The sequence below is a fragment of the Grampus griseus genome (genome assembly GCF_964374135.1).
Source record: "Grampus griseus genome assembly, chromosome: 20".
Taxonomy (NCBI): domain Eukaryota; kingdom Metazoa; phylum Chordata; class Mammalia; order Artiodactyla; family Delphinidae; genus Grampus; species Grampus griseus.
In genome coordinates, this window is record NC_139014.1 from 37,967,278 (window position 1) to 37,993,191 (window position 25,914).

The 25,914-nt window shown below is 55.2% G+C and overlaps 1 protein-coding gene across 1 annotated transcript in view; it reads left to right on the top strand.

Annotated features, from left to right (window-relative positions):
* The window catches only part of USP22 (ubiquitin specific peptidase 22), a 34,484-nt gene extending 12,610 nt beyond the window's left edge, over window positions 1–21,874 (top strand). Inside the window, exons 2-13 of the mRNA XM_082678961.1 lie at window positions 4,046–4,178; window positions 10,533–10,646; window positions 13,072–13,173; window positions 13,391–13,560; window positions 14,622–14,769; window positions 15,216–15,321; window positions 15,431–15,589; window positions 16,716–16,842; window positions 17,563–17,654; window positions 18,353–18,415; window positions 18,820–18,969; window positions 19,429–21,874. Of these exons, the coding sequence (XP_082535087.1) occupies window positions 4,046–4,178; window positions 10,533–10,646; window positions 13,072–13,173; window positions 13,391–13,560; window positions 14,622–14,769; window positions 15,216–15,321; window positions 15,431–15,589; window positions 16,716–16,842; window positions 17,563–17,654; window positions 18,353–18,415; window positions 18,820–18,969; window positions 19,429–19,471 (1,407 nt within the window). The 3' untranslated portion in view covers window positions 19,472–21,874. The remainder of the gene's footprint in view (window positions 1–4,045; window positions 4,179–10,532; window positions 10,647–13,071; window positions 13,174–13,390; window positions 13,561–14,621; window positions 14,770–15,215; window positions 15,322–15,430; window positions 15,590–16,715; window positions 16,843–17,562; window positions 17,655–18,352; window positions 18,416–18,819; window positions 18,970–19,428) is intronic.
* Window positions 21,875–25,914: the final 4,040 nt, after the last annotated feature.

Here is a 25,914-nt window from a genome sequence, read left to right on the forward strand (position 1 = left end):
TGAGGATAGGCTGTCCACTTCACTACGTCTTGCATATAGTGTTCTACACACATATTTTTTGTATGTTTCTTGAAAATCCACACATAAGTGGACCCGTGTAGTTCAAGCTTGTGTGGTTCAAGGGTCAGCTGTACATCTATCTGGATTCGTAAGCTTTTCCTTTTGAGGATGTTAAGTTTGGTTAAGGCCGTGTTGGCCGGAGTTCTCTGTTGCCAAACATAACCTTTTCCCGTTTAATTAACAGGAGTCGTCTCTGGGGTGATACTTTGAAACTATCCAGCACCCCAGTATACATACATACGTGCATATGTATACACACACGTGAATACTTTGATGTATTTTTTTTCTTTATTGAGGTGAAATTCACACAAAAATCAACCACTTTAAAATACCAGTGAGTTCCCAGCGTTGTACAATCACCAGCTGCCTCTGTTAAGCTTCAAACCGTGTCGCCTGCTCTCCACGCTCCCTCCAGCCCCCGGCAGCCTCCGATCTCTGGTCTCTCTCTGGATTTGCCTATGCTTTGACATTTCACATAAACGGAGTCACACAGTATGTGACTTCTGGTGTCTGACCTTTCTCACTTGGCGTGTTGCGAAGGTTCATCCACGTGGTAGCGTGAATTAGTACTTTGTCTTATTTTATGGCTGGGTAGTACTCTGTTGCGTGGGTACACCATATTTTGTGTATCCATTGATCCATTAATGGAGATCTGGGCTGTTTCCACCTTTTAACTATTGTGAATGACCCAGTATTTTTTCACTCCCCCTTTTTTTTTTTACGTGAATCAGTTATTACTATGCTGATTATAAAATGAAGGCTTTGTAGTCTTTTCTACTGCGGTAGGTGGAATCCTCCTATGAAGAAGACTGCGCAGCGTGTGTGTGCAGTGTCGGTTTCAGAGTGGACCTGGGGGATTCTTTTTTTGTACAGTGCATATAACCCATTCTTTCCGCTACTCATTTCTGTGCTCAGATAGGGCCAGAATTGCCCAGCGGGAATTCCCAAGCTGTCTCCCCTCCCTCCTCATGCCCATCATGCTGGAGTCACTGGCTCGTGGGAGCCGCCGTTCACGGAAGCACCAGCTAAGCCAGGCGTTTCCGCCTGGGGCAGGTGGCGCGTCCTTGGTGGTTATGGAAAAGAGGTTTGTGCTTGGGACTGCCTGTCAGTGGAGCCCTAGTTATAAAATCGGATTCACGGCCTTAAAATGAGTCCTGAGCACGGGCTTTATTTATGTGGAAAAGGTTTAGTCAGATTGTGTGTGTGTGTTTAATCTGGGGCTTTCTTTTCCCTCATCTGTTTCAGGATGTGGCCAGTTCCTTTGTTTCTGGTTGTAGCCCATCTGCCTCTGTTTAATTTCTGTAGTTCTTTTTTTGTGCAGCTAAAATTCTTGAAGCCTTTCTTTAGGCAGATTTTTCTTTTGTGAAGTTCTGCAAGAGGGCAGGTGACACAGATTTACATTTGAAATTCAGGGCCTAATTTTGATCTGTTTTTAAAGCTTTTGTGTGTTTTAAGGGGAAAAAATGATGTGTTAAAATTATACACTTATCCTGATTTGTCTGTATTTTCAGGGTAATGCTAGTCCTGAATTCTTTCTCAAATTATATAAACAGAATTGGATTTCTTTTTAAGTTCGTGGAGGAATTTTAATAAAATTACGATCACACATTTAATATATCCTGAGTGATAAAAATAAGGAATACCTCTTAATCTTTACATCTGTAGCTGTAGTGAGCAGTAAACAGCTTCCAGGAATCTGTTCCTAACAGTATTTATATAAAAGAAAAATTTCATGGGTACTGGGAAGCATCATTTGTTACACATCAAGTAACTATTATGTAATTTAAAAATTTCCCTGTGTTAAAAAATAAGTAAATAAAAAATAAAAACGTCCTTGTGTTACTGAGGACAGTTAGTTAGCGAATTCCTTAGATTGCTCATTGGAAGAATAAACAGGTGACACAACTACTGTTTCTAGCGTTGCAGCATTTTAGACAAGTCTTTTCAGTGACCCTCGCACTCCTGTGGGATTGTCCCAGAGCAGGGCTTCCTGCTGGGAGGGGGCAGGCGCCCCCTGCGACCCAGGGTGGAGACCAGGGATGTCTCTGGACATCCTGCCATCCACAGGAACACCCTGCGCCACCGGAGCACACACACGGGTCCCCTGTGCCGAGGCCTGCATTGGGGCTTGACCATACGGGGTTTGCAGAGGTAACCTCTTGCTGGTGTCAAAACAAGGTAAGTAACTAGCCATTGAAAGCGACTCTTTTTTTTTTTTTTTAAATTAGTCGATTAATTTTTGGCTATGTTGGGTCTTCGTTGCTGCGCGTGGGCTTTCTCTGGTTGCAGCGAGCGGGGGCTACTCTTTGTTTCGGTGCGCAGGCTTCTCATTGCAGTGGCTTCTCTTGTTGCGGAGCGCGGGCTCTAGGCACACGGGCTTCAGTAGTTGTAGCACATGGGCTCAGTAGTTGTGGCGTGTGGGCTCTAGAGCGCAGGCTCAGTAGTTGTGGCGCACCGGCTTAGCTGCTCCGCGGCATGTGGGATCTTCCCGGACCAGGGCTCGAACCCGTGTCCCTTGCATTGGCAGGAGGATTCTTAACCACTGTGCCACCAGGGGAGTCCCGAGAGCGGCTCTTAGTCAAGAAGAAATACGGTGGTAATGGTCAGAGTTGCATTTGGGTCCAGAGATAAATTGTACGTGGAGGTGAAAGATCAGCCTGGGCGTGAGGTTTTCCTGAGGTTGTGCTTCCAGGACAGGGCCTGTTGGCCTGTGGCTGCCCGTGAGGATTTGTGTTTCTCAAGCTGAGCACCTGGCGTCGAGGAACTTGGTGGTCTGGCCACCCTGTGTGCCTGTCCTCAGACCCGTGCTCCAGCCTCGGGGCTCTCGTCTTGAGGGAGCATCCACACGCCTCCCCCAGCTCCCCTGCGCCACTTCCTGCTCTTCTACGAAGTCTCTGTGCAGCTTCCCCTGGTGGAAAAACTGTGACTCGAGTTTCACGTGAAGAGAGGTTTGCGCCTCGTCCTCAGGCCATGCCCTCCACGCCTGCCATCGAGGGTGGACGGTCAGCCTGGCCCCCGGGCGGCCCCTGCCTGGGTCTTGTGTGTGCAGAGTGAGGCTCGGAGGGGCTGCTTCTGGGCTCCGTGGGGGAGCGTGGCCTGCGGGGTCAGGAGGTCCTAGCCCACGTGCCGCTGCGTGGCCACCAGCAGACGCATGTCAGAAGGGCTCGCGGCCTTCCTCGGGGCTGGCCGTGAGGATCAAAGGGCGTAATCGCTCCAGTACCCGGCGCCCGTGTCCGTGTCACGTTTGTGCTGCTGTCCTTTGTTTCTGGGCCTTTTCTGTTTTAACCCTACCTCCCAGGCCCTGTTCATCTTCCACCTCCCTTCACCCCAGGCTCCCTGCACCCCAGTCAGAGTGAGAGGGTTGTGTCGTGCGGTGTCATCGCAGGGGCTGGGAGTTCAAGTTGGTGGCCTGCAGGGGTTCACAGTTGGTGCGGGTGTAATTGTCGTGCCGGGCATTCCTGGGTGGTTCGGGGGGACGAGAATTGTCTACCATGGTGCTCTTAATCGCTGAGGTTAGAACTTTAGGTTTCCGTGGTCTGGTTCTCGGACACACGCTGTTCTTTTTCTTGTTTCTGTGTATTGCTTTGATTCATATTCATCTGGATTGACGGATTATAGGTTTGCTGTGGTCTTGGAACCTGGAATATGAAACTGGAAGTGAAGTGCAGGTTAAAGGTGACCTGGGCTTGGGGGCCCTGTTGGATGCGGAAGGACCTTGACAGCTCCTGGAGCTCCAGGCGCTTTGTCTGAGCGTCTTTGAGTTGGAGAAGGGGCCGAGGTCTCTTACACGGAGCCACTCCTGAGCTAAATGACCTACGTGCCTTTTGGGGGGCAACTGACAGGATTAACGAAATGACCTTTTAGGCAGTGAGACCTTGAGAGGAAATCCGGGCTTTCCCTTCCTCCCGAGCTGCGCCCGTTGGGATCACCCTGCCCTGGTGTTTCCGAGAACCCCTGGTTTCTAACTCTCTCTTCTGCATTTCAGGCGAAGTCGTGCGTGTGTCACGTGTGCGGCGTCCACCTGAACCGGCTGCACTCGTGCCTCCACTGCGTCTTCTTTGGCTGTTTCACGAAGAAGCACATTCATGAGCACGCCAAGTCGAAAAGGCACAACCTGGGTAAGGCCGCACGACGCCTCCTGGGCTTTGGGGTCACCTCCCCGACTCTCGTTCTGTGAATTTGACCTTCCACTCTCTCGGGAGTCCACCTTTGTCTGAAATAGCTTGTGCTCTCCTCGTGGAACTCCAGGGGGAGAGGAAAGAGAGACACTGAACCCACGAGAGGGGCACGTGCCCAGCGTGCCTGAGGTCACACAAAGTCGTGTAACCCTGAACGGTGACTTTCTTGAACGGAGCATCAGAGACTCATCTTCCTCTCTGCAAAGCACGGTTAGGTATTAGATCAGGCAGAAATTTGCACAGGTCTTAAATGCAGCCTTAGGTTATCGGTGTCAGCGTGGGGTTGGGGGGCACTGGGTGAACGTAGTGATTTCTGTAACGGGTTTGCAGTGTCGTCAGTGTTTGCAGAGAGGCTGCCGTTGAGGGGAGCTCACGTTTCACGTTCAGACACTAGTGCCTTCCAGAGGCGACGCGAAGCTGCGTTTTGCTCTTGGCTTGATTTTCTGACCGTTGTCACTAAATGTTTCCCTCGCTGAGGATTGTGTTTTCTGTCAAACGATGCTGAGGTTGTTAGGATATCTGTAAGAAAATCACTTTCAGAAGGTCCAGACCACAGACCCTTTTCTAGAACGTAACTTGGTGTGACCTAGCCTTCCAGTGAAAGATAGTCTCAGGCCTTTTAAGTAGTAGGAATGGCTCGTTCAAACGCGGTCATCTCCGGAGGTCGTGCCTCATTTCATTTGCAGCTGAGAACTTGCAGCCAGTGCTGGGGCTCAGCCTGTCACCAGGAGCTAAGTGGCCTTTTTGGAAGGAGAGCTGGCGGCCCTGGAGGTGCTTCACAGCTGTGGGTGAGCGGCTGCCTGGCAGGGCGGGGGTCAGCAATCCCGTCCCCCTTCCCCACGAGGGACCAGAGGGAAGGTCTGATGGGGCAGGACGGGTGTGGTGGGATTCTGTGGTGGTGAGTTAATGTAGATCTTTGTGCTTAATACCATCTGATTCTGGGACCAGACCCGCTTAGGCTCCTCTCACACCGGGGCTGTGATACTGTGTGGTTAAAAGGGTCATGGAAAATGGGAAGCACCTTTGCACTGCAAAGGGCTGCGAATCTTATTGTTACCTAGCATCGTCTACAAAAGTCACTCGAGAAATTTGTGTGCTTATTAATTTTATCAACCTGATTGATAAACTCTGCCTCTACTTTGGCCAGAATGAATAAGTTTTAGAAGGTTTTCTTCAAGAGACAAAACCACAAAATGGGAGAGCCCAGGAGTTTATTGCAGGTTGTGTGTGTGAGCGTGTGTGTGCGTGTGTGTGAACAAAGCCAAAGCTTAGCTTTCTGTGTCCACATGGCAGGGGAGGGCACGGGGGAGGAGCCCCGGCAGGGAAGGGATCGCCCGCCCCGGCCCTGCGTCTCGAGCTGCTCCCTGTTACCCCTAGAGCCCCTCAGAGCGGCGGCTTGACGTTTGAGGGCCAAGGGGCCGTGATTCTTGGGCCGAGTCCTGCCTCTGGGAGCCCCGCGGAATAACCCTGGGGCCTGACGTGGACGCTGAGAAGGATTTCTCCCAGGGCTTGCGGCTTCTAAGCGGAGGGGCGTGAGAGGCCCACGGGGAGTCTCGTCTGAGTATTTGCTTTTTTGCGAGTGTTCAGTTAAAACCAGCACGTCGGTAGCTATGGGGTCTTTGCTGGCGGCCTGTGGGAGGACGAAGCTTCTGCTCCTCTGTCCGACCTGCCCTGTGACCCTGCCTGGTGTGACGTGGCGGGAGTGGCCCCCAGAAGGAAGGGCCCGTCCTGACCCGCTGCCGGCCGGTTTGCTGTGCGGGATGGTGTTGGGGTCCAGGTCACTGAGTAAGATTTGGTTTCGTGCTCCTTAGTTTCGTACAGGTTTTTGTTTGATGTCGAGTCACGGGGGCCCGTGGATGTTACCTGCGTGAGCCACAGAGGCTGTGAAAGGAGTGCTTTTAGCTTTGTGTCTGCCTCTAGGAAGCGTTATTTTAGTTTTCCCAGAGGGTGTGAGGATGTATGTGGGCATAAGAGGGCGTATCGGCTCCCCTCTGAGCGGGTGACGTTTCCCTCCATCTCAGGATCCTCCTGTGGCTGGAGGGAGGGGGACACGCGCCTGCCTGGTGCCTGTCGGCCGGGGGTTCCCGGGTGAGTGGGTTGACGGCCTCCTCTCTTCCTGGGAGCGTCTCGCCCGCATCCAGGCAGCTGGGTTCCTGGGCAGCTGGCCCTTTGTTTCCATGGGTTCTGCACCTGCAGATCCAGCCAAGCTCAGATCGAAAAACAAATTCCAGAAAGTTCCAAAAAGCAAAACTTGAATTTGTCTGGTCCAGGCAGCTACTTACGTGGCATTCATGCTGTATTAGGTAAAGCAGCCTGGAGGTGATTTAAAGTGTGTAGGAGGATGTAGGTTCTGTGCAGATACCACACCATTTCCTACAAGGGGCTCGAGCATCCTTGGATCCTGGTGTCCGCGGGGGTCCTGGAACCAGCCCCACCGTGGGTACCACGGGACCACTGACTGTCTGCTCAGCCTTTAGTCCTGATGCAGTCAAGCCTTTGTCCTTGGTTATCTTGACTGTGAGATAATTTTCTGGAGGAACTGCCGTGACTGTAGGTGTTGCGTTGGGTTTTTGAATTCCATATTGAGATGAAATTCAGAGAACACACAATTAACCATTTCAACCAGTACGGTTCAGTGCATTTAGTCACTTGCCATGTGGTGTGTGGAAATACCATCTCTCTTTATTTTCAAAACTTCTTCGTCTCCTCAAAGAATACACAACACATGTCTCTGTTACGTAATCCTCTCCGGGCCCTGGCATCTGCTGATCTGTCTTCAGTTGTGGATTCGTCTGTCTTGAATATTTCATATAAAAGGAATCATACAACACACAGCCTTTTGTGTCTGTTTCTACCTCTCGGCAGGTTTTCAAGGTGCATGAAGTGTCAGTTCATTTCTTTGTGGTTGAATAGCATTCCTTTGTGTTGATATTCCAGAGTTTGTTTATCCAGTCATCCACTGGTAGACATTTGGGTTCCCACCTTTGGCGTTTATGAATAATGCTGCTATAAACATGCATGTGTGAGTTTCTTTGTGGACATACGTTTTCATTTCTTTTGGATACCAGAAGACCTTGGAGATAACTGTGGGTTCAGTTCCAGACCACCTCAATAAAGCAGATATCTCAATAAAGTGAGGCACACACATGTTTTGGTTTCCCACTGAATATAAAAATAATGTTTACACTGTACCGTAGTTTAAGTGTGCCGTAACAGCATTTCTCTTTGGTTGTTCATGCTTTTTCGGTGTCAGACTAAGAATCCATTGGCAAACCTGAGGTCGGAACGCTTACCCGTTTGTGTCTGAGTTTTTATACTTTTAGCTGTGATGTAGGTTGCTGACCGTGTGGAGTGAAGTTTTGTGTGGGGCTGGGGTCAGGCAAGCTGCCTCCTCGTTTCGTCCCGGGGCCCCAGCGCCCGTTGTCGGCCCCCGCCCCTCCTGGCGGTCCCAGCCCCACACAGCGGGTGGGAGGCAGACTCATCTGGGGACATGGGGCCTCCCTCTGCCCTCGCCGTGCGGCTGGCCTGTTTCTCGCTGAACCCCGCTGCTTCCCTGAAAGTGTTCCTCCTTCCCACCGTAAGCCCGCCTCTGCCAGCTTGCTCTGGTCCCCGGGGCAGGAGTGACACTGCCCAGGAGTGGGCAGAACGCAGGGCAGCTGGCCCCGGCCTCCAAAGCAGCCTCGACGTGGACTTGCAGAGACTTGGTCGGAATTTTGTAGGTTTTTAGGGAGGGGCAGGGGTAGGCCTGGGATTCTCTGAAATTGCTACTTTGAGTCTTGATAGATCTGCTTTCGATCCACCACAGTATCATTGACCTGTGTCTTTGTACCTAAGACATGAAATATGGGGGTTTCCCTGGTGGCACAGTGGTTAAGAATCCGCCTGCCAATGCAGGGGACACGGGTTCGAGCCCTGGTCCAGGAAGATCCCACATGCCACAGAGCACCTAAGCCTGTGCGCCACAACTACTGAGCCTGCGCTCTAGAGCCTGTGAGCCACAACTACTGAGCCTGCGTGCTGCAACTAATGAAGCCCAAGCGTGTAGAGCCCGTGCTCCGCAACAAGAGGAGCCACCGCAACGAGAAGCCCGCGCACCGCAACGAAGAGTAGCTCCCGCTCACCGCAACGAAAGAAAGCCCACAGCAGCAACAAAGACCCAACACAGCCAAAAAATAGTAATAATTTTTTAAAAAAAGACATGAAATATGATAAAAGCTGTGATTTGTTAAGACATTACCATTTACCAGGAGGTGCATGCCGCTTAGTTGTTTATATGAACTTAGTGACCATGCAGACCTGTGTCAGTGCTGTTGCTGTCCCTGTTATACCACAGGGGACGTGGGTGAGCTCAGAGGTGTGCAGGTGGCGGGGCCGGGTTTGTGCTCCGAGCTGTGTCCCGTCGCCTGGCAGACGTCTGCTGTCCCTTGGTGAGTCTGAGTTAAGGGGATTCTCTCTTTTTTTTTGGAATTTTATTTTGTTTATTTTTTATATAGCAGGTTCTCAGTAGTTACCTATTTTGTACATACTAGTGTATATACGTCAATCCCAATCTCCCAGTTCATCCCCCCGCCCCCTGCCACTTTCCCCCCTTGGTGTCCATACGTTTGTTCTCTACATCTGTGTCTCTATTTCTGCCCTGCAGACAGGTTCATCTGAACCATTTTTCTAGAGTCCACACATATACGTGTTAATATACAGTACTTGTTTTGCTCTTTCAGACTTCACTCTGTGTGACAGTCTCTGGGTCCACCATGTCTCTACAAATGACCCAAGCTTGTTCCTTTTTATGGCTGAGTAATATTCCATTGTATACATATGCCACATCTTCTTTATCCGTTTGTCTGTTGATGGGCTTTTAGGTTGCTTCCATGTCCTGGCTGTTGTAAACAGTGCTGCAGTGAACATTGGGGTGCATTTGTCCATAGTTCAACCTTTTTTTTTTTTAATTATTTATTTTTGGTTGCATTGGGTCTTTGTTGCTGCATGCCGGTTTTCTCTAGTTGTGGCAAGTGGGGCTACTCTTCGTTGTGGTGTGCAGGCTTCTCATTTCTCATTGCGGTGGCTTCTCTTGTTGCGGAGCACAGGCTCAGGCGTGAGGGCTTCAGTAGTTGTGGCACGCGGGCTCAGTAGTTGTGGCGCACGGGCTTAGTTGCTCCGTGGCATGTGGGATCTTCCCGGACCAGGGCTCGAACCCGTGTCCCCTGCGTTGGCAGGAGGATTCTTCACCACTGCGCCAGCAGGGAAGTCCCCTAGTTCAACCATTTTGAACTATGGTTTTCTCTGGGTATATTCCCAGTAGTGGTATTGCTGGGTCATGTGGTAATTCTATTTTTAGTTTTTTAAGGCACCTCCATACTGTTCTCCATGGTGGCTGCATCAATTTACATTCCCACCAACAGTGTAAGAGGGTTCCCTCTTCTCCACACCCTCTCCAGCATTCCTTGTTTGTAGATTTTCTGATGACGGCCATTCTGACTGGTGTGAGGTGATACCTCATTGTAGTTCTGATTTTCATTTCTCTAATAATTAGTGATGTTGAGCATCTTTTCATGTGTGTCTTGGCCATCTGTATGTCTTCTTAGGAGAAATGTCTATTTAGGTCTTCTGCCCATTTTTGGATGGGGTTGTTTGTTTTTTTAATATTGAGCTGCATGAACTGTTTATGTATTTTGGAGGTTAATCCTTTGTCCGTTGATTCGTTTGCAAATATTTTTGCCCATTCTGAGGGTAAGGGGAATTCTTTTTAATTGTTGAATTGAGCGAGTTCCTTCCAGGTGCTTCGAGGACTTTTCTCTTGTTTATCTTCGTGAGGAAGTAACTAAGGGCTGGGTTTCATGCCTGTTTTCGTGGAGGATGCAGTTTAGGAAGTGCAGGATCCGCTCACCGGGAGCTCTGGGCACGCCCTCCAGGCTGTCTGCTTGGGGCCGTGCTGCCCATCCAGACGCCACGAGTCCTCGTGGGCTGATATGAATGCGAGTTCCCCTTGTTTCAGAGGATAGGCGGAGGGTCCTGGTACCTGGGGGTCGGGTCCTTCGTAAAATATGGTCGTGGCGCCTCTTTCTCCCTCAGGTTCCTCAGCCCTTGGCGGGAGCTTCCAAAAAAAATTCACGTGCCTCCTCTGCTTAGCGTACACCATCTGGAGTGGGGGGACAACCTTTTGTAATAATGGGATTCTCTGCTTTGAGAAACGGTGCAGTGAAACGCCTAAAAAACTTGCTTGTTTAATTTGTGTCCTGAAGCATTACCTTTCGACTTTTAATTAAATTTTGTCTTTTCCCTCTTTTCTCTTTTCAGCCATAGAGCTTATGTATGGAGGTATCTACTGCTTTTTGTGTCAGGACTACATTTATGACAAAGACATAGAAATCATTGCCAAAGAGGAACAGCGGAAAGCTTGGAAAATGCAAGGTTTGGTTTTCCTGAGATCTGCATGCCTGCTTGTGTCTTAGCCCTGCGTTCCCTGCCCCCTTGTCTGTCAGGGCGTGGCGGGGGTGGGGAGGGAGGGGGTGGTTCTGTTGAAGGGGAGGAGCCCCTACACCTGCCTGCTCCCTCCTGCAGGCTCACGGTGGGGGGGGGGGGCAGGGGAGGCAGGCGCGGTGCCCACAGCCTGCGGCTGCGGCAGCTGTCAGGGCTTAGCCGGGGTTGAGAGAGACACCCCCAACCTAGCCTCTCCGGTGGCCGGGCATTTTTACAGACACGGGGCTGAACCAGGCACAGTGTCCGCAGGGATTTCGTGCTGCCTCGTCCCTGGTAGCTGCCCAGAAAGCAGCCCCTCGGTAACTGCAGGATGTGTATGCTGACGGCTTCCAGGAGGGTAGACTGTTTTCTCATTAAATTACTGTTGCATCTCTTAAAACTCTTAACTGGAAAAAAAAAACCTCTTAACTGGTTAGGTTATGCTAAACCTGTGTCAGCACAGAATTAAACTTCCCAGAGGGAAAAATGCAACAATCTACCGCTGAGGCCCCTTAGTTCAGGAGCGCGCTCTCCGTCCTGTGCGGTGCCTCTGTAGCCGGAAAGGGAGAACTCCAGGCTTTCCTTCTTGTGTAGGAACAACCCAGCTCTTCCCTGATGAGTGTTTCTCTCCCGTGAGTCTCCTTTACTTGCACAGAACCCTTCACACCCAGCACTTCTGGTCACCAAGTGTTTTTTTGGGGGGGTCAGTTCCCTGCCAAGAAATTCCCTGTGGCGCCGGCTGGGTATCTTATGGATCAACTCAGTTCCGACACAGTCGGCCTGGAGGTGTCAGGCCCCACGGGATCCCCTCCCCAACTTCAGATGCTGGAGTCTCAAGTCCAGGGTCTCATCTGTGCTCCTGACTGTCCAGCTGTAGATCGGAGGCTCCCAGGACCCCCCTGGACTGGAGCGTTTGCTAGAGCAGCTCACAGAACTCAGAGAGACACTTACGTTCGCCGGTTTATTAAAGGATGTGATAAAAGACACAGATGAGCAGCCAGATGGAGAGAGAGAGGCACGGGGCAGGGCTGGGGAGGGTCCCCGTGGAGTTGGGGTGCATCACCCACTCGGTGTGGAATGTTCACCCACCTGGTTCGCTCCCCGAACCCCGTGCTACTGGGATGTTATGGGGGCTTCTTCCTGGAGGCCTGATGGATCATTAACCCCATTTCCAGCCCCCTCCCCTCTGTGGAGGAGTTGGGGCCGGCCGTGCGGGTGCTGCAAATTCCAAGCTTCCCTGGTCTTTCTGGTGGCCGGTGCCCATGCAGGAGCCCGCCCGGAGTCATCAGGACAAGAGGTTCCTCTAGTGCCCTTCCCGCTAAGGCGCCCTTATTACCAGGGCGCGGGGCTCATGCGGGGGACGGGGCGGGGGCGGCACATGTGTCCCACTGACTGCGCGGTGGCCGTGGAGCCATGCCGCCACTCCCGTCCCTTCGCTGGCACGTAGTCAGCGGCACACGTGAACGTTATGCAGCTCTTTTCTTTTTTGTTCAGCTGCCTGTTTTTGGTTTCCCTGATAGTTTTTTCTTTCTTGTTCTCATTTCCAGCACACGGTCATGGGTCGCAACAGTAATAGGTGTAGAAAGCCCCACTGGCCTGTGACCGTCTCTCCACAGAGAACATACAACCCAGCATGTGGTTTACAGTGTTTTGCCTTAACTGTGCTCCTCTGTAGACGTGCCATGTTAGAGAACGGAGCACAAGCCAGGCTGTCGGTCATCGGAGCCGAGGAGCCCACCTTCTCTGGAGAACAGTCTCTTTAGTCCACTTCCTGTTCTCTTCCACCTCCAAACCTTAGTAACGTTGCAGGTGAGGCTAGGGCTGAGGATGTTATTTCTTCGTGCAGAACAGTCAAACCGCAGGGCTGAGAAATGCACGTCCCAGGAAGAAGTAGGATTCTTCTAAAATCATTCCACAGTTCCATCTGTCAGCAGGACGGTGCGTCCTTCAGAGCGTGTTGAGTTCTAGGTGCGTGGAGCCAGTGGAGTAGGCTGTGCACTGGGGTGCAGGTGGCCCTGCTGCCGTCCTTGGTTTAGGTCTCTGGTGGGTACGGCCGTCCCTTCATGCCCGTCGCCACCCAGTGCTCCCTGTGGGCCCTGGTGCCGTGGTCCCTCTGCTCAGGGCGTAATTAAGGCTGAGGAGACCGCTGGTGCTGGGGCAGCTGTCCCCCAAGGTCCCGCTCTCCTCTCCTCCTCTGGGAATGTGATGTGGTTCATTCACGGCACGCTCTCTGAGAGAAGCTCCTTCCATTGTCTGGAACAGGGTCTTAGAAGGACCCTACGTTGCCCGCCTTTGAATCTGATAAACCCCGTGCTGCCACCACGCTGGTTCGTAGACACGACCAGAGTGTAGCTAACGGCACCTTCCACCCGCTTAGGCGTCGGGGAGAAGTTTTCAACGTGGGAGCCGACCAAACGGGAGCTCGAGCTGCTGAAACACAACCCCAAGCGACGGAAGATCACGTCCAACTGCACCATAGGTGGGCGGGCTCGGCCGGGTGGAGGGTGCATTCTCCGGGGAGGTGCAGCGTGGCTGTCAGCTTGTCGCAGAGGCTCCTCCCTGCCCTGCCCCGTTGTTACTGGGAGCCTTTGGGCGGTGAGGGCTGGTGGGGGTGGGCGCGAGCACGCCTCGGGACGTTTCCCACGGGTGGGGCACAGACGTTAGAAGTAGGTTCCACCCCGCGCTCTGCCTGCCAGGTCTCCGCGGCCTCATCAACCTCGGGAACACGTGCTTCATGAACTGCATCGTGCAGGCGCTGACGCACACGCCGCTGCTGCGCGACTTCTTCCTGTCCGACCGGCACCGCTGCGAGATGCAGAGCCCTGGCTCCTGCCTGGTCTGCGAGATGTCCTCCCTCTTCCAGGAGGTGCGCCTGGGCCGGGAGGGGGCCGGGCCGTCACGGGGTGGGCTCTGAACATCCACAGACGTGCCGACTGTGGAATCGCACGTCCTTCCCAAGAGGGATCGTTGGGTGAGGCACTTGGTCATCTGCAGAGGCTCGCGGCTGCCTCACAGGGGTGCACGTGGCAGGTGCCAGCCCCTCCCCGTCACCTGCCGCTTTCCGGCTTTGTCCACAGGATGGGCGGGTCTCCTGTTACCGGCCCTGCTGACTGTGTGTGTCACCAGAGGCCTCTGTCTTTGGGCCCCTGCCGTGGACATCAGGTTCTGTCCCGACGGGCTCGCAGGCTGGACCCCCCCTTCTCAGAGCGGGAGTGCAGCCCAGCCGCTCCCTTGGGTGCTGCGGGGAGCCAGGGGTTCTTTAGGCGTCGACCCTGGGCCAGCAGACTCGGCCGGGTCTGGTTTTGTCCGCCTTTGATCACATCCTCTCGTTTTCCCTGTTGGGCCCCGGCTGCCTGAACCCATCTGGCTGCGGAGCTGGAATGATTCACGGTCTGGCCCTTTTCAGAAGTTTCCCGACTCCTAGCCTGGCTTAGCGAGTCCCCACATACCTACAGCCTAGCCTGACGGCGGCTCCTGGGGTCACAGGAGTGAGCAAGCTGAATGATATCGTTGGGCCAAAACGGGGACATGGGTGCCTTGGAGAACGGGCTGATGGGGGGGCCTCACTAGGGCACTGTTGGTGGTGAGTTCATCTCTGTCAGGTTGGTTTTTAGGTTCAGGTTTATGGGGGTACGCGTTTCACACGGCACAAGTCACCTTTTAGTGTATGTGTGTGTGTTTGACAAAAGTTTGTCACCGTTCATCGTTTTGGCTTATTTCTAGAAAACAGGTGGTGGGAATGGAGAAAACTCTGAGCAGACTCAGAGTCTGTGAAAACACAGTTTGCCTGAAAAGGAAAGGAAATGCCTTGTTTGGGCCGCGCTCGCCAGCGGAGGCTCCAGGCGGCTGTCAGACGTGCACGTCTGCGTCTGTGTTCGAGGGAGGCACGCACTCCTGACGAGGGTGCTTCTCCTTCTCTCCAAGCAGTTCTACTCGGGGCACCGGTCCCCCCACATCCCATACAAGCTGCTGCACCTGGTGTGGACGCACGCCCGGCACCTGGCGGGCTACGAGCAGCAGGACGCGCACGAGTTCCTCATCGCGGCCCTGGACGTCTTGCACCGGCACTGCAAAGGTGAGCACTGCACAGGTGAGCACTGCACAGGTGGGCGCTGCACAGGTGGGCACTGCACAGGTGGGCGCTACACAGGTGAGCACTGCACAGGTGGGCACTGCACAGGTGAGCGCTGCACAGGTGGGCGCTGCACAGGTGAGCGCTACACAGGTGAGCATTGCACAGGTGGGCACTGCACAGGTAGGCGCTGCAGAGGTGGGCGCTGCAGAGGTGAGGGCGGGGGCTGTTTCTCAGGGCCTGTTACTGGGCCTGCCAGGTGGATGGCAGGGAACTGTTCACAGGGAGGAGCAAGGGGGAGAAACTGAAAGCACACGGCGCGTCCCTCCCGCGCCCCTGTGGAAACCCGGGCCCTCCTGCTGCACCAGCTCTGCCCCTTGGGTCAGCGGCTTGGCAGTGGGCTGGCTGCCTTGGGGGCCCAGGGTCCCAGAGCCACCGTCTCTTGCCAGGTGATGATAATGGGAAAAAGGCCAACAACCCTAACCACTGCAACTGCATCATAGACCAGATCTTCACAGGGGGGCTGCAGTCCGACGTCACCTGCCAAGTGTGCCAGTAAGTGCGGCCTCTGCAGCCCCGGTGCTGCCGGCCAAGCGTCGCGGGGCCTTGTCGCTGCGCTGCCCCCGGGCCGTGGTGCTCACCCGTCCCCCCTGCTTGCTCCTAGTGGGGTCTCCACCACCATCGACCCCTTCTGGGACATCAGCCTGGACCTGCCCGGCTCTTCCACCCCCTTCTGGCCACTGAGCCCTGGGAGCGAGGGCAGCGTGGTGAACGGAGAGAGCCACGCGTCGGGAACCACGACCCTCACGGACTGCCTGCGGAGGTGAGGCGTCCGCGCCTTGTGGGGAGGGGGCCCTTCCTCGTGGCTGCTCGGGGAAAGTCCTGGTAAAGCCAGGCCCCCCAGGGCCCCACGTTCCCGCACGAAAGCTGAGGGAAGATGGGATGGCCAGCAGACGAGCTGTTTCTGTCCCTGAGTGCCCCCCACCGCGGCAGAGGCTGGAGGTCCGCGGCCTTTAGTGACTAACGGACAGAGTCACACCCAGCAGGGCCGCCCTCCTGCTGTGGCTCGTGGCCTTTTCTGAAGGTGATGAAAACGTTTTTAATTAAACTTTTTATTTTGAGATAATTGTAGTTTTGCATGCAGTTGTAAGATACAATCCAGAGAGATCCTGTGTACTCTTTCCCCAGTTTTCCCCAGTGGTAACATCTTGTAAAATTACAGCACAATGTCACAGTCAGCAGGATCTCAACATCCCTGCAGTCAAGATGCAGGATGCTTGCACCCCCGCAGGGTCCCTCACAACCACATGTCCTGCACCTCCTACCCTTGTTGCCTCCTTAACTCCTGGCAGCCGCAACTCTGTTCTCCATTTCTAGAAATTCCACATTTCAAGGATGCTATATCCGTGGAATCATACATCATGTAACCTTTCAAGGATTGACTTTTTTCACTCATCCTAATTCTCTGGAGATTCATCCAGGTTGTGTGCATCACCAGTTGTTTCCTTTTTATTGCTTACTAGTATTCCATGGTGTACACGGCTTAACCACTCATTCGCTGAAGGACATCTGCATTGCTTCCGGGCTTTTTTTTGGCCTTTACAGATAAAAGTGCAGTAGCCACTCATGTACAGTTTTTGTGTGAGTGCTGGTTGTCACTTTTCAGGGACAGATTTGATTGCTGGGTCTTAACAGTAGTTAGAAAATTATTTTGAGTTCACCAGACTTTCATTTTCCAAAAAAATTGAGGATAAATATTTTTTGAAGTGCTCGAGAAGAGAAAGGAAGGAATAGCTTTTTCATTGTGAAGTTATAAATGTCCCTAACTGTGTGTGTGTTTTTAGGAAGGACGTGAACCCCCTGAAAGTGATAAAATAACTTTTCTCTTTTTCCTCTCTTACTGCTGCCATCTTTTTTCCCTAAAAATCCATGTTTTCACTGCGTTGCAGGTTTACCAGACCAGAGCACTTAGGAAGCAGTGCCAAGATCAAGTGTAGCGGTTGCCATAGCTACCAGGAGTCCACAAAGCAGCTCACCATGAAGAAGCTGCCCATCGTGGCCTGCTTCCATCTCAAAGTGAGTTCCCTGAGCACGCGGGGCCTGAGGGTGGGTGGGTGTGCAGAGTCTGTCCGTGCTTGTGGAGCAGAGAGGGTGGTGCCTGTAAACTGCTCTGCTCGTGTCTGTCGCCGGGAGGTTTGCCCGTGAATCAGAAAGTAATTGCTTCATAATGAAAATAGGGTGAGTTACTCTGGGTGGGGGGTGGTTAGGGATTTACTGCTCCTCTCCTCCAAGTTCTTCTATCCTCACCCCAAGTTTTCCGATTTTCTTTTACTTGAAAGCAAGGACCCTTGGCATTAGGGTCTAGTCTGGGGGTCAGCACGTTCCTGTGAAGGGCCAGTAGCAAATATGAATCATGTGTATGATGTATTATGAGAGAGTACGCAGCAGAGACAGTGTGTTTGCTGGTCTTGGGTATTTGCGGTCTGATTTTACATGTAAAGCATACAGTCTCTGTTGCTCGTTCTTTTACTTCATGACCCTTTAAAGATGTAAGACAGAAACCAAATCCCCAGGCCTACCTGTTTCTCCCACCGGGCACCGTGCTAGGTCCACACCTGCTGTTGGGCGCATCATTTCAGGGCTGGGCTGAGCCCTGTGGGTTATGTCGCCCTGTGGACTCTGAGCTCTAGCTGTGGCCAAGGGCGGTTCGGAAAATGCAGGAAAGGCCCACTTAGGGAGCCACAGAGACTGTGCTGTCGGAGGAGCCCTACAGCCTTCCCACCCCCACTTCTGCAGCGATTCGAACACTCGGCCAAACTGCGGCGCAAGATCACCACCTACGTGTCCTTCCCCCTGGAGCTGGACATGACCCCCTTCATGGCCTCCAGGTTCGTCCTCCGTGTCTGTGGTCGGGTGGGCGTGGCACCAGGTCCCTGATGAGGCCCCAGTGGGCCCTGATGTCACTTCGTCCGTGACACCTCACTGTCCTGATCTCACCCCAGGACCGTCCCTGTGTGAGGGAGGCTGTCCTCCTACCAGCTGGCTCAGGGCAGCATTTCAGGCGTTTCAGCCACAGGCACTGAGATTGGATACAAATCAACACAGTGGTTTTGTGGTTGTAGGTTTCATTTATCTTGTTTTGGAGTCTTTGTATCAGGGACTGCTTGAAATTTACCCTTGCAAAAATAGGAGGACGCTTCCTGGTAGGAGGGCTGCCTTAGTGAATAATAACCACAGGCGGGGCGGCTTAAAGCAACAGAGGCCTGAGTCCAGTGCTGGCGGGGCCTCAGGACGATCTGGGGAGGCTGCCTGCCCGCCCGCCTGGGGGTTGGCAGGGAGACGTGGGTCTGGGCCGGCTCTGAGCCTTGATCTCGGCAGTCCGCTTCCCAGCCTGGGCCTCGGTTTCCCCACCGTAACTCGGGGGTCATCTCTGCCTGAGATGGAGCTGTTGGGAGAAGCGGACCCGTGGAAGCCGCACCAGCACGGCGTCCGGTGTCGCGCGTCCCTGGTGCCCACAATACCGTGTGAACCGCGAGTTGTTAGTGAACTGTTGTAATCGAGCCTGAGTTTGCGCCGTTTGTTACAGCAAAGAGAACAGGATGAACGGACAGTACCAGCAGCCGGTGGACAGTCTCAGTAACGATAACAAGTGAGTGGCACCTCGAGCGCGAGTGGGGCCGGGGGCTTCGCGGGAGGCCCACCTGCGTCTCCCAGGAGGTGCTGCGTGTGAGGGGCAGCGGCCGGGCTTGCTTGCTCTTGGCCACTGGCCTGCTTCCTGTAGTGTTGCCACCGACCCTCTGTTGGGGAGGGACCTCCCCACCCCACCCCACCCCCCCAGCCGCATCGCGGTGAGGCCCCTCTCCCCGTCCCTCCTGTTGGTGGTGGCGGGGAGGGTAGAACAGCAACAGCGCCTCCCAGGCGGGCCCGTTCTCCTCTCCCCTGTGCTGCTGTCGCCTGTCAGCATTTGCTCCTGGGCGGCTACCTGGCGGGGACAGTGGTCCCTGGTGGGGACAGGGTCGTGACCTCCGTCTCCCGCCACCGTCCCCAAACCAGGTACTCCTTGTTTGCGGTGGTCAACCACCAGGGGACCCTGGAGAGTGGCCACTACACCAGCTTCATCCGGCAGCACAAGGACCAGTGGTTCAAGTGTGACGATGCCATCATCACCAAGGCTGGCATTGCAGACGTGCTGGACAGTGAGGGGTGCGTCCCGTGGGGCCCCGGGGCCGCGTCGCCCCTCTGCGCCTCGTTCGCTCCTTCCTGCTCATCGTTGCCCCCCTCGGTCTCCAGACCATCCGCGGGGCTCCTGCCCCACCCCAGCTGCCCTGAGCTCCAGCAGGCGTCTGGGCTTGGAGCCGCGAGCAGTGGGGCAGCCCTGAGAGGCTCTGTGGTGGCCGTGAGGAGGCCGGGCGGGTGGGCTGGGGCAGGGACCCGGGGCCAGCGTCCTTCTGAGAGGGACCGTGTACAGGGCCGGGGGGCGGCCACAGCCAGGGCCCAGCAGGTGGACGGAGGCCGGGCTGGTCGTGGACTGGGGGCCCTGCCGCCTCCCTGCCGTCTCTTCTCTGCGGTGACAGGCTGAGCGCGGCTGTCCTCGTCAGGGTGGTTTTGCTCCGACGCCTCGGGAGGTGGAAGTAAGCGTGCTCTGTCCTCTCTCCTCCTCAGGTACCTGCTCTTCTATCACAAACAGTTCCTGGAGTACGAGTAGCCGTCGGCGCACCGGCAAGTCCCCCGAAGTCATCCGGGTGCCCGGGGTCACGCTGTGTGGACACTTGGCAAGAGGTGGGCTGGGGGGGGGTGGGGGCAGAGGAGACGTGCGCCGGAGTGTCTCCTGTGTCCCCCGCGAGCCGGGGCAGGCGCAGCCCCCGCGCCAGCCGTTCCACGCTGGGGCCCAGAAAGCAGGAGGTGGAGGAGATGCAGGCCTCGCGGGTCTTTCTCTTGGTGAGTTTGGTGTCCGTGCGCAGCGCGGACTCGGGCGTGAGCCCCGGAGCCTGTGGAGCTGAAGACCCTGTGGGGCCTCCGAGCACGTCTGTCCTGCATGTGGAAGCAGATCCCCGTTTTCTAGAGATAGGCGTTTGCGTATCGTCCCCCTTTCTCTCTCTTTCCACGATGGTGAATCTCTTAAACGTAATGATGGTAACGTGAATGAATTATTGAGTTCAGGCTGAAATTTAGATCGTTTTCCTTTTATCCTGGAGAGTGGATCTTGCTTTTTCATCGGTGCTGTTTTTGTTGCCCCCCCGCCCACCCCCCCGCAGGCACCTTGGACCTGGCCAGAGCTGCCTGGCTCAGTGGAGGAGAATCAGGCTGCGCTGGGAACGGTCTCTGTCGTATTAATCTTTTAGTACCTGAAGCGTTTCCAGTGGTTTCACTGTTTCCCTCCCGTGTTTCCTTCCTGGCCACCTGTCCCGCGAGCTCTCCTGGTCGCTGCTGGGCGGCGGGTGTGTCGGATGATGCGGCGGCCTCCAGGGGGGCTGCATCCTGGCTCTGGGTGCCTCTGCCTTGCGTTCCGGTAGCTTCTGTTGCCGCAGGACAGACGGCCGGGACTGAGCTGGTGGGAGGGGCTGACGGGGGAGGTGCAGCATCATTGTTCCTTGTGAGCCGCCTCGCACACATCTGTCTGTTCACACCCAAACCTAGATTGCCCGTCTCTGAGAGATTCCAGCCCAGAGACGGGGGGCGAGCCAGTGTCCCCTGAACGTGAGGCTTCTTTCCTGCAGAGGAACACGTTCACCTGCGGCAGGGTCAGCGGACTCTCCGCAGAGGGCCAGGTAGTAGATGTTTCTGACTTTGTGGGCCCTGTGGTCTCTGCTGCAGGTCACGTGGATGAGCGTAGCTGTGTTCCAGTAGAACTTTACATGATCACGGAAAGTTGAATTTCATATGCTTTAGCCACGTCACAAAATTTCAGCCGTTTTCACTGTTTAAAAACGTGTGACGGGTTCTCAGCCGACAGACCGTGAACCAGGTTCAGCTCGTCGGCTGCTCGGGTCTGGGCGCGGCGTGGCTCCTGCCCCCCCCCCCCCGTGGAAGGTGCTGGGGTCCTGCGGCGGGGGCGTCGTACCCGGCAGAGTCCTCAGCGACACAGCTCAGGCGCCTGCCCCGCGTGGCCCGACTGCTCTGAGGGCCCTGGAGCCCTGGGCCTCCATGCAGAGTGGCGACAGAGGAGATGGTACTGGCCGCGGGGTTCTGGCAGGTCGCCTGTGGTCTGGTGAGCCCTGCGGCCCTCCCCTGCCGCCCACTCACGTCCAGGGCTCAGCTGCTCCAAGGATGGGAAGATTCAGGAGACAGTGAGGCCGTTTCTCTTTTCTGGGTGTTCTTTTGAATTTTTATGTCGAAGTTAACCCTCTGTTCCCTCTGGCCTGGTGTTCTGAGCACTTATCTCTCTGCTGCTGAGATTCCCCTGTGGCTGGAAGAACTACCTGGGGGGCGCGGTGAGGCTCCGGCTGCCTGCACGCGCGCCTGCCCCCCGTCCCGCGCGCTGAGGTCCTGCTTTGACGTCACCTCATCAGGAACAAAGAACTGCGTGATGGGTTGGGGAATTTATTTTCTTTCAGCTCCCGATGCAGCTACTAAATACGGGAAAATGGTTTCCTGTTTCAAACCACCACCCGTGTCGATGTCCAGACCGCTGAGGAATCCCTGGGCGACCCTTCCTCCCCGGCTAGTGTGTTTAAAGTGACTTGTGTTTGTGAGACGTTGGCTGCCGTGTCAGCGCTTTACAGTGAGACAGTGGGCTCTCCCTGGGTGTCCTGAGCGGGAGGCTGGGCCCGGGCCCTCTCCAGGCCGCCTCGGGCCTCCCGTCGGCGCCAGAACGTCCAGGACGCTCCTGCTGCATCACGTACACTCGTGCCGTTGTAGTTCTGCTCGGTGTGGATGCTTTCGTCGTATAAAATTGCCGTTCTTTTGACAATTCAAGTGACTTGTTTCGTCGTTTACTATAACTTTGAAAACAGAAATCGTAAGAACGAGATTCCAATGATTGTGCTGTGGATTTTATTACCGGGATGTTTCCGCGTCCCTTTCACCTGTCGTTTTGAGGGACTGTTTGGCTCTTCTCTCTAATGGCTTGTAGTCTTTTCCTGTGTCGTAATAAAGCTACATTTTATTCTGAAAACTGGCCCGTCTTCCCTTACTAGCACGCGAGTCCCGTCTGTGACACCAGCCCCTTCTCGGTTTGTTCCAGCCCAGACCTGCCCTGGGCCGGGAAGTCCATGCCCCCTGCGTCCCCTCCTCCCGGGGGCAGGATGGTGACAAATCTGGGACTCAGGACACCGTGGGCTGTCAGACTTCGACGAACTTAAAAGCCACCCGAGGGGCTTCTTTAAACGCAGGAACCCCTGCTGGAGTTTGATTACAGGACCTGGGATGCGGTGCCGCGATACGGGTGTGCGGCTCCCCGGGCGCTGAGAAGGCGGAGGGTGCGGTCGGAGAGCAGCCCCCGTCCTGGTCAGTGCGGTTCCAACTCTGCCCACCCCCCGGTCCACCCTTCATTTCTGAAGCGTGCTGTTTTTGGATGCCTCTGTCACACATTCCTTCACTTCACGTACGCGGAAACTTCAGGAAGTACCAGCGAGTGCCCCTGGGTTCCAGAGCAGCCGTCCTGCCCGGGGGTCTCTCCACGTGCAGGAGGACCATTGCTGCGTGCCTGCAGGCAGCTCCCCCGGGGCTCCGAGGCCTTCCCAGCAGAGTTCTCCAGGCCTGGGAGGAAGACGCGCGGTGGGGCTCTTGATATAAAGCTGTGGAGCCCACCCAACCCTAACCCCTCCACCCCAGGACCCGCGGAGCCTGCCCAGCCCTAACCCCTCTACCCCAGGACCCGCGGAGCCCGCCCAGCCCTAACCCTCCACCCCAGGACCCGCGGAGCCCGCCCAGCCCTAACCCTCCACCCCAGGACCCGCGGAGCCCGCCCAGCCCCAACCCCTCCACCCCAGGACCCGCGGAGCCCGCTCAGCCCCAACCCCTCCACCCCAGGACCCGCGGAGCCCGCCCAGCCGCAACCCTTCCACCCCAGGACCCGTGGAGCCCGCCCAGCCCCAACCCCTCCACCCCAGGACCCGCGGAGCCCGCCCAGCCCCAACCCCTCCACCCCAGGACCCGCGGAGCCCGCCCAGCCCCAACCCCTCCACCCCAGGACCCGCGGAGCCCGCCCAGCCCCAACCCCTCCACCCCAGGACCCGCGGAGCCCGCCCAGCCCTAACCCCTCCACCCCAGGACCCGCGGAGCCCGCCCAGCCCTAACCCTCCACCCCAGGACCCGCACGCTCCGGTCGCAGGCCCTGGTTGAAAGCGTTAAGCTGTCCTGGCAGACAGACTTGTGCCTGCGTCTCAGTGGGCAGCCACGTGCACACAAGGCCCCTGCTCTGTGTCCCGTGGGGCTGGCGGAGCGTCGTTGCGGGGGGTGGTGCCGACAGGCAGGGCAGGCAGATCCGCGTCCAGGAGACGGGTTCGATCCCGTGAGGACGCGTCTCTGGCCTCCGTGTAGTGAGCCTGCCGGCAGGTGGCCAGCTGCTCCTGGGCCTCGGTGCCGGTCCAATCGCCAAGTGGGCGCCCGGCAGGGCCAGCTGGTGAGCCAGGGTCAGGGCCTGACATCGAGCCTGTTGAGACAGCTCCGTCCCCATCTCGATGGCCCCTTTGTTCATGGAGTGGGGCGGGGGTTGTCAGCGAGCCGTCTGCTCCCACAACTGGCCGTTTTGTCCACCTGGCGGTGAGTGTCCTCTGTCAGGCTTCTCCTTGGTGAGCACAGTCTGTGCCCGTTTGGAGAGGTCTGTCCCCAACCAGATCTTCTGTCGCCAGTCCTTAAATCCCGTTGCTTCCAAATCTTTGACCGTCCAGCCGAGCTGAACTTTGAAGACAAAGTTACAGTAAACGATGGTCCTCGGGTCCCTGGTCACAAGGGTACTTGCCGTTGTGCAGCGGGCGTGATTGTGCACGTCCCACTCTTGCTGTACTTTGTGCGCAAGTGTGCGTCGCTGCACACCCAGAGGTGGGCCAAGCGGTCGACAGCACTCACTGTGTTCAGGGCACTCGTGCCACGCGGTCACCGATGTCCGTGGTTAGGTGCTCGGCCCGCGTAGCGGAGGCTCTTTCTGCGGAGGACCAGCGCCCACGGAGGAGGACAGGTTTGACGTGCTTGGAAGGTCTGTGCTGGTGTCCTCTGGTCCCTGCTGGAGGCTTGTGACACGTCCTCATTCGCCGCAGATGTTGAGTTACTAGGTCTCTCGTATCCTCAGGCTCAGTGGTTGTGCAGCATTTTCGAACTCGTTCGGGTCCCTCTTTAACTGGGAGCCACATGCTGCCTGTGTAGACGGATGGAATTAACACACCCAAAATGGTCTGTGCTGCCTCTCAACCCAGCAGAGCTGCTGTTCTCGGGAGGGTGTGGGAGATGCAGTGCCCTGGCTTCTTGCTTCAGAGCACGGAATCCACAGGAATGCCATTGAGTTGGGGACTCCTGAGTTTGGGGCGCATTATTTCTTGTGATGGATTGATTGATTTTAATTTTTTAAAATTATCTTTATTTTTTAACTTTTATTGGAGTACAGTTAATGTACAATGTTGTTTTCGTTTCAGGGGTACAGCAAAGGGGATCAGTTACACACGTGCACGTATCCACTCCTGTTTAGATTCTTTTCCTACATGGCTCATTACAGAGCACTGAGTAGAGCTCCCTGTGCTCCACAGCAGGTCCTTATTAGTTATGTTTTATATATAGTAGTGTGTATGTGTCGATCCCAGTCTCCCAGTTTATTATCCCCCTCCTTTCCCCCTGGTAACTATAAGTTTGTTTTTACCTCTGTTTTGTAAATAAGTTCATTTGTACCATTTTTACTCTTAATCTTGTGGCTTATTTAGTTCACTGTTATTAAATTGCTCATCAGATCCAGTCAGCGACACGTCACCACCGTGGTGCATGGGAGTGATGTTCTATGCAGCACGCGATGGTCTGCGTGTCTGGACGCAGCAGCAGAAGCAGGGTCGGTGTAGCCCTGAGGCTCCATCGGGAGCAGTACGGTGGGGCTTCTGCTCCGGGGAGGAAGGGGTGGGGGAGGGCAAGCGGGACGGGACCCCAGGGGAGGAAACACTGAGCGACAGGGGCGTCTACTGCCGAGGAAGGGCAGGAAGGCGTGCAGCTGCCAGGGAGCAGCCCCTCCCTGAGAGCGTGACCCCACGGGGCCAGGTGAAGCCATTGGGGCCCGGGGGTGATCACAGCAACGACAGAACCCAGCCAGCTCAGCCTGTGACTCGGCCCCTCACTGACGGCCTGGAGGAGAAAGGCCGGCCAATTCCAGGCATAAAAACTTGGTATGTCAGTCTCTGCCGTCCCACGCAGGTCTGGCGTTTGGTAAAAAAAAAAAAAAAAATCACAAGACACACAAAACAGCAAGTAGAAACACTCACTGCCAAGAGACAGAGCAATAGAACCGGACTCAGGATGATCTGAATGTCGGAACCGGCAGGCGGAGATTCTGGATAACTAGGGTTAATGTGTCGACGGCTCTCAGGGAAAATGTGTGGAACAGACGGGAGCCTTCAGCGGGATGGGGGTTGTGTGAGGAGGGGCCACGTGGATGGAGGTGCTGGGAGCCAAGATCGTGGTGACAGGAAGGATGGCCCTGACAGGCCCGTCCGTGACCTCACAGCTGAGGGAAGAGGCATTGGGGCCACCCAAACTGGAACAAAGAGAAGAATGGGGGGAAACCGAAAGAATAGGGCACCTGGGATGTGGGGCGGTACCAAACAGTTTGAAGGGATAATGGCCAGTAATTTTATCATGAAAAACATCAAGCTACAGAACCCCAAGCTGGATAAATAACAAAACAGACCTACCCACCACAGGAAACTCCGGGACACGCCACACTGAAACCTTTAAAAAGTAAGATAAAGAAAGATTTGAAGGCACACGTTGCAAAGAAACAAAGGTAGGAATCACAGCAGCTGTCTTGTCAGAAACTGTGGGAGCCGGAGAGAGTAGGGCGATGTCTCTGAGATGCTGGAAAGAAAAAGCTGGCAGCCCAGAGTCTTCCCAGAAAAATCTCTCAGAAATGGAAAGGCTTTGGAAGCAGACAGAATTCATCATCCGCAGGCTCGCACAAGAGGTGCTGAAGGAGGCTCTTCAGACAGAAGTGAGAGATACCAGACAGACCTAGGT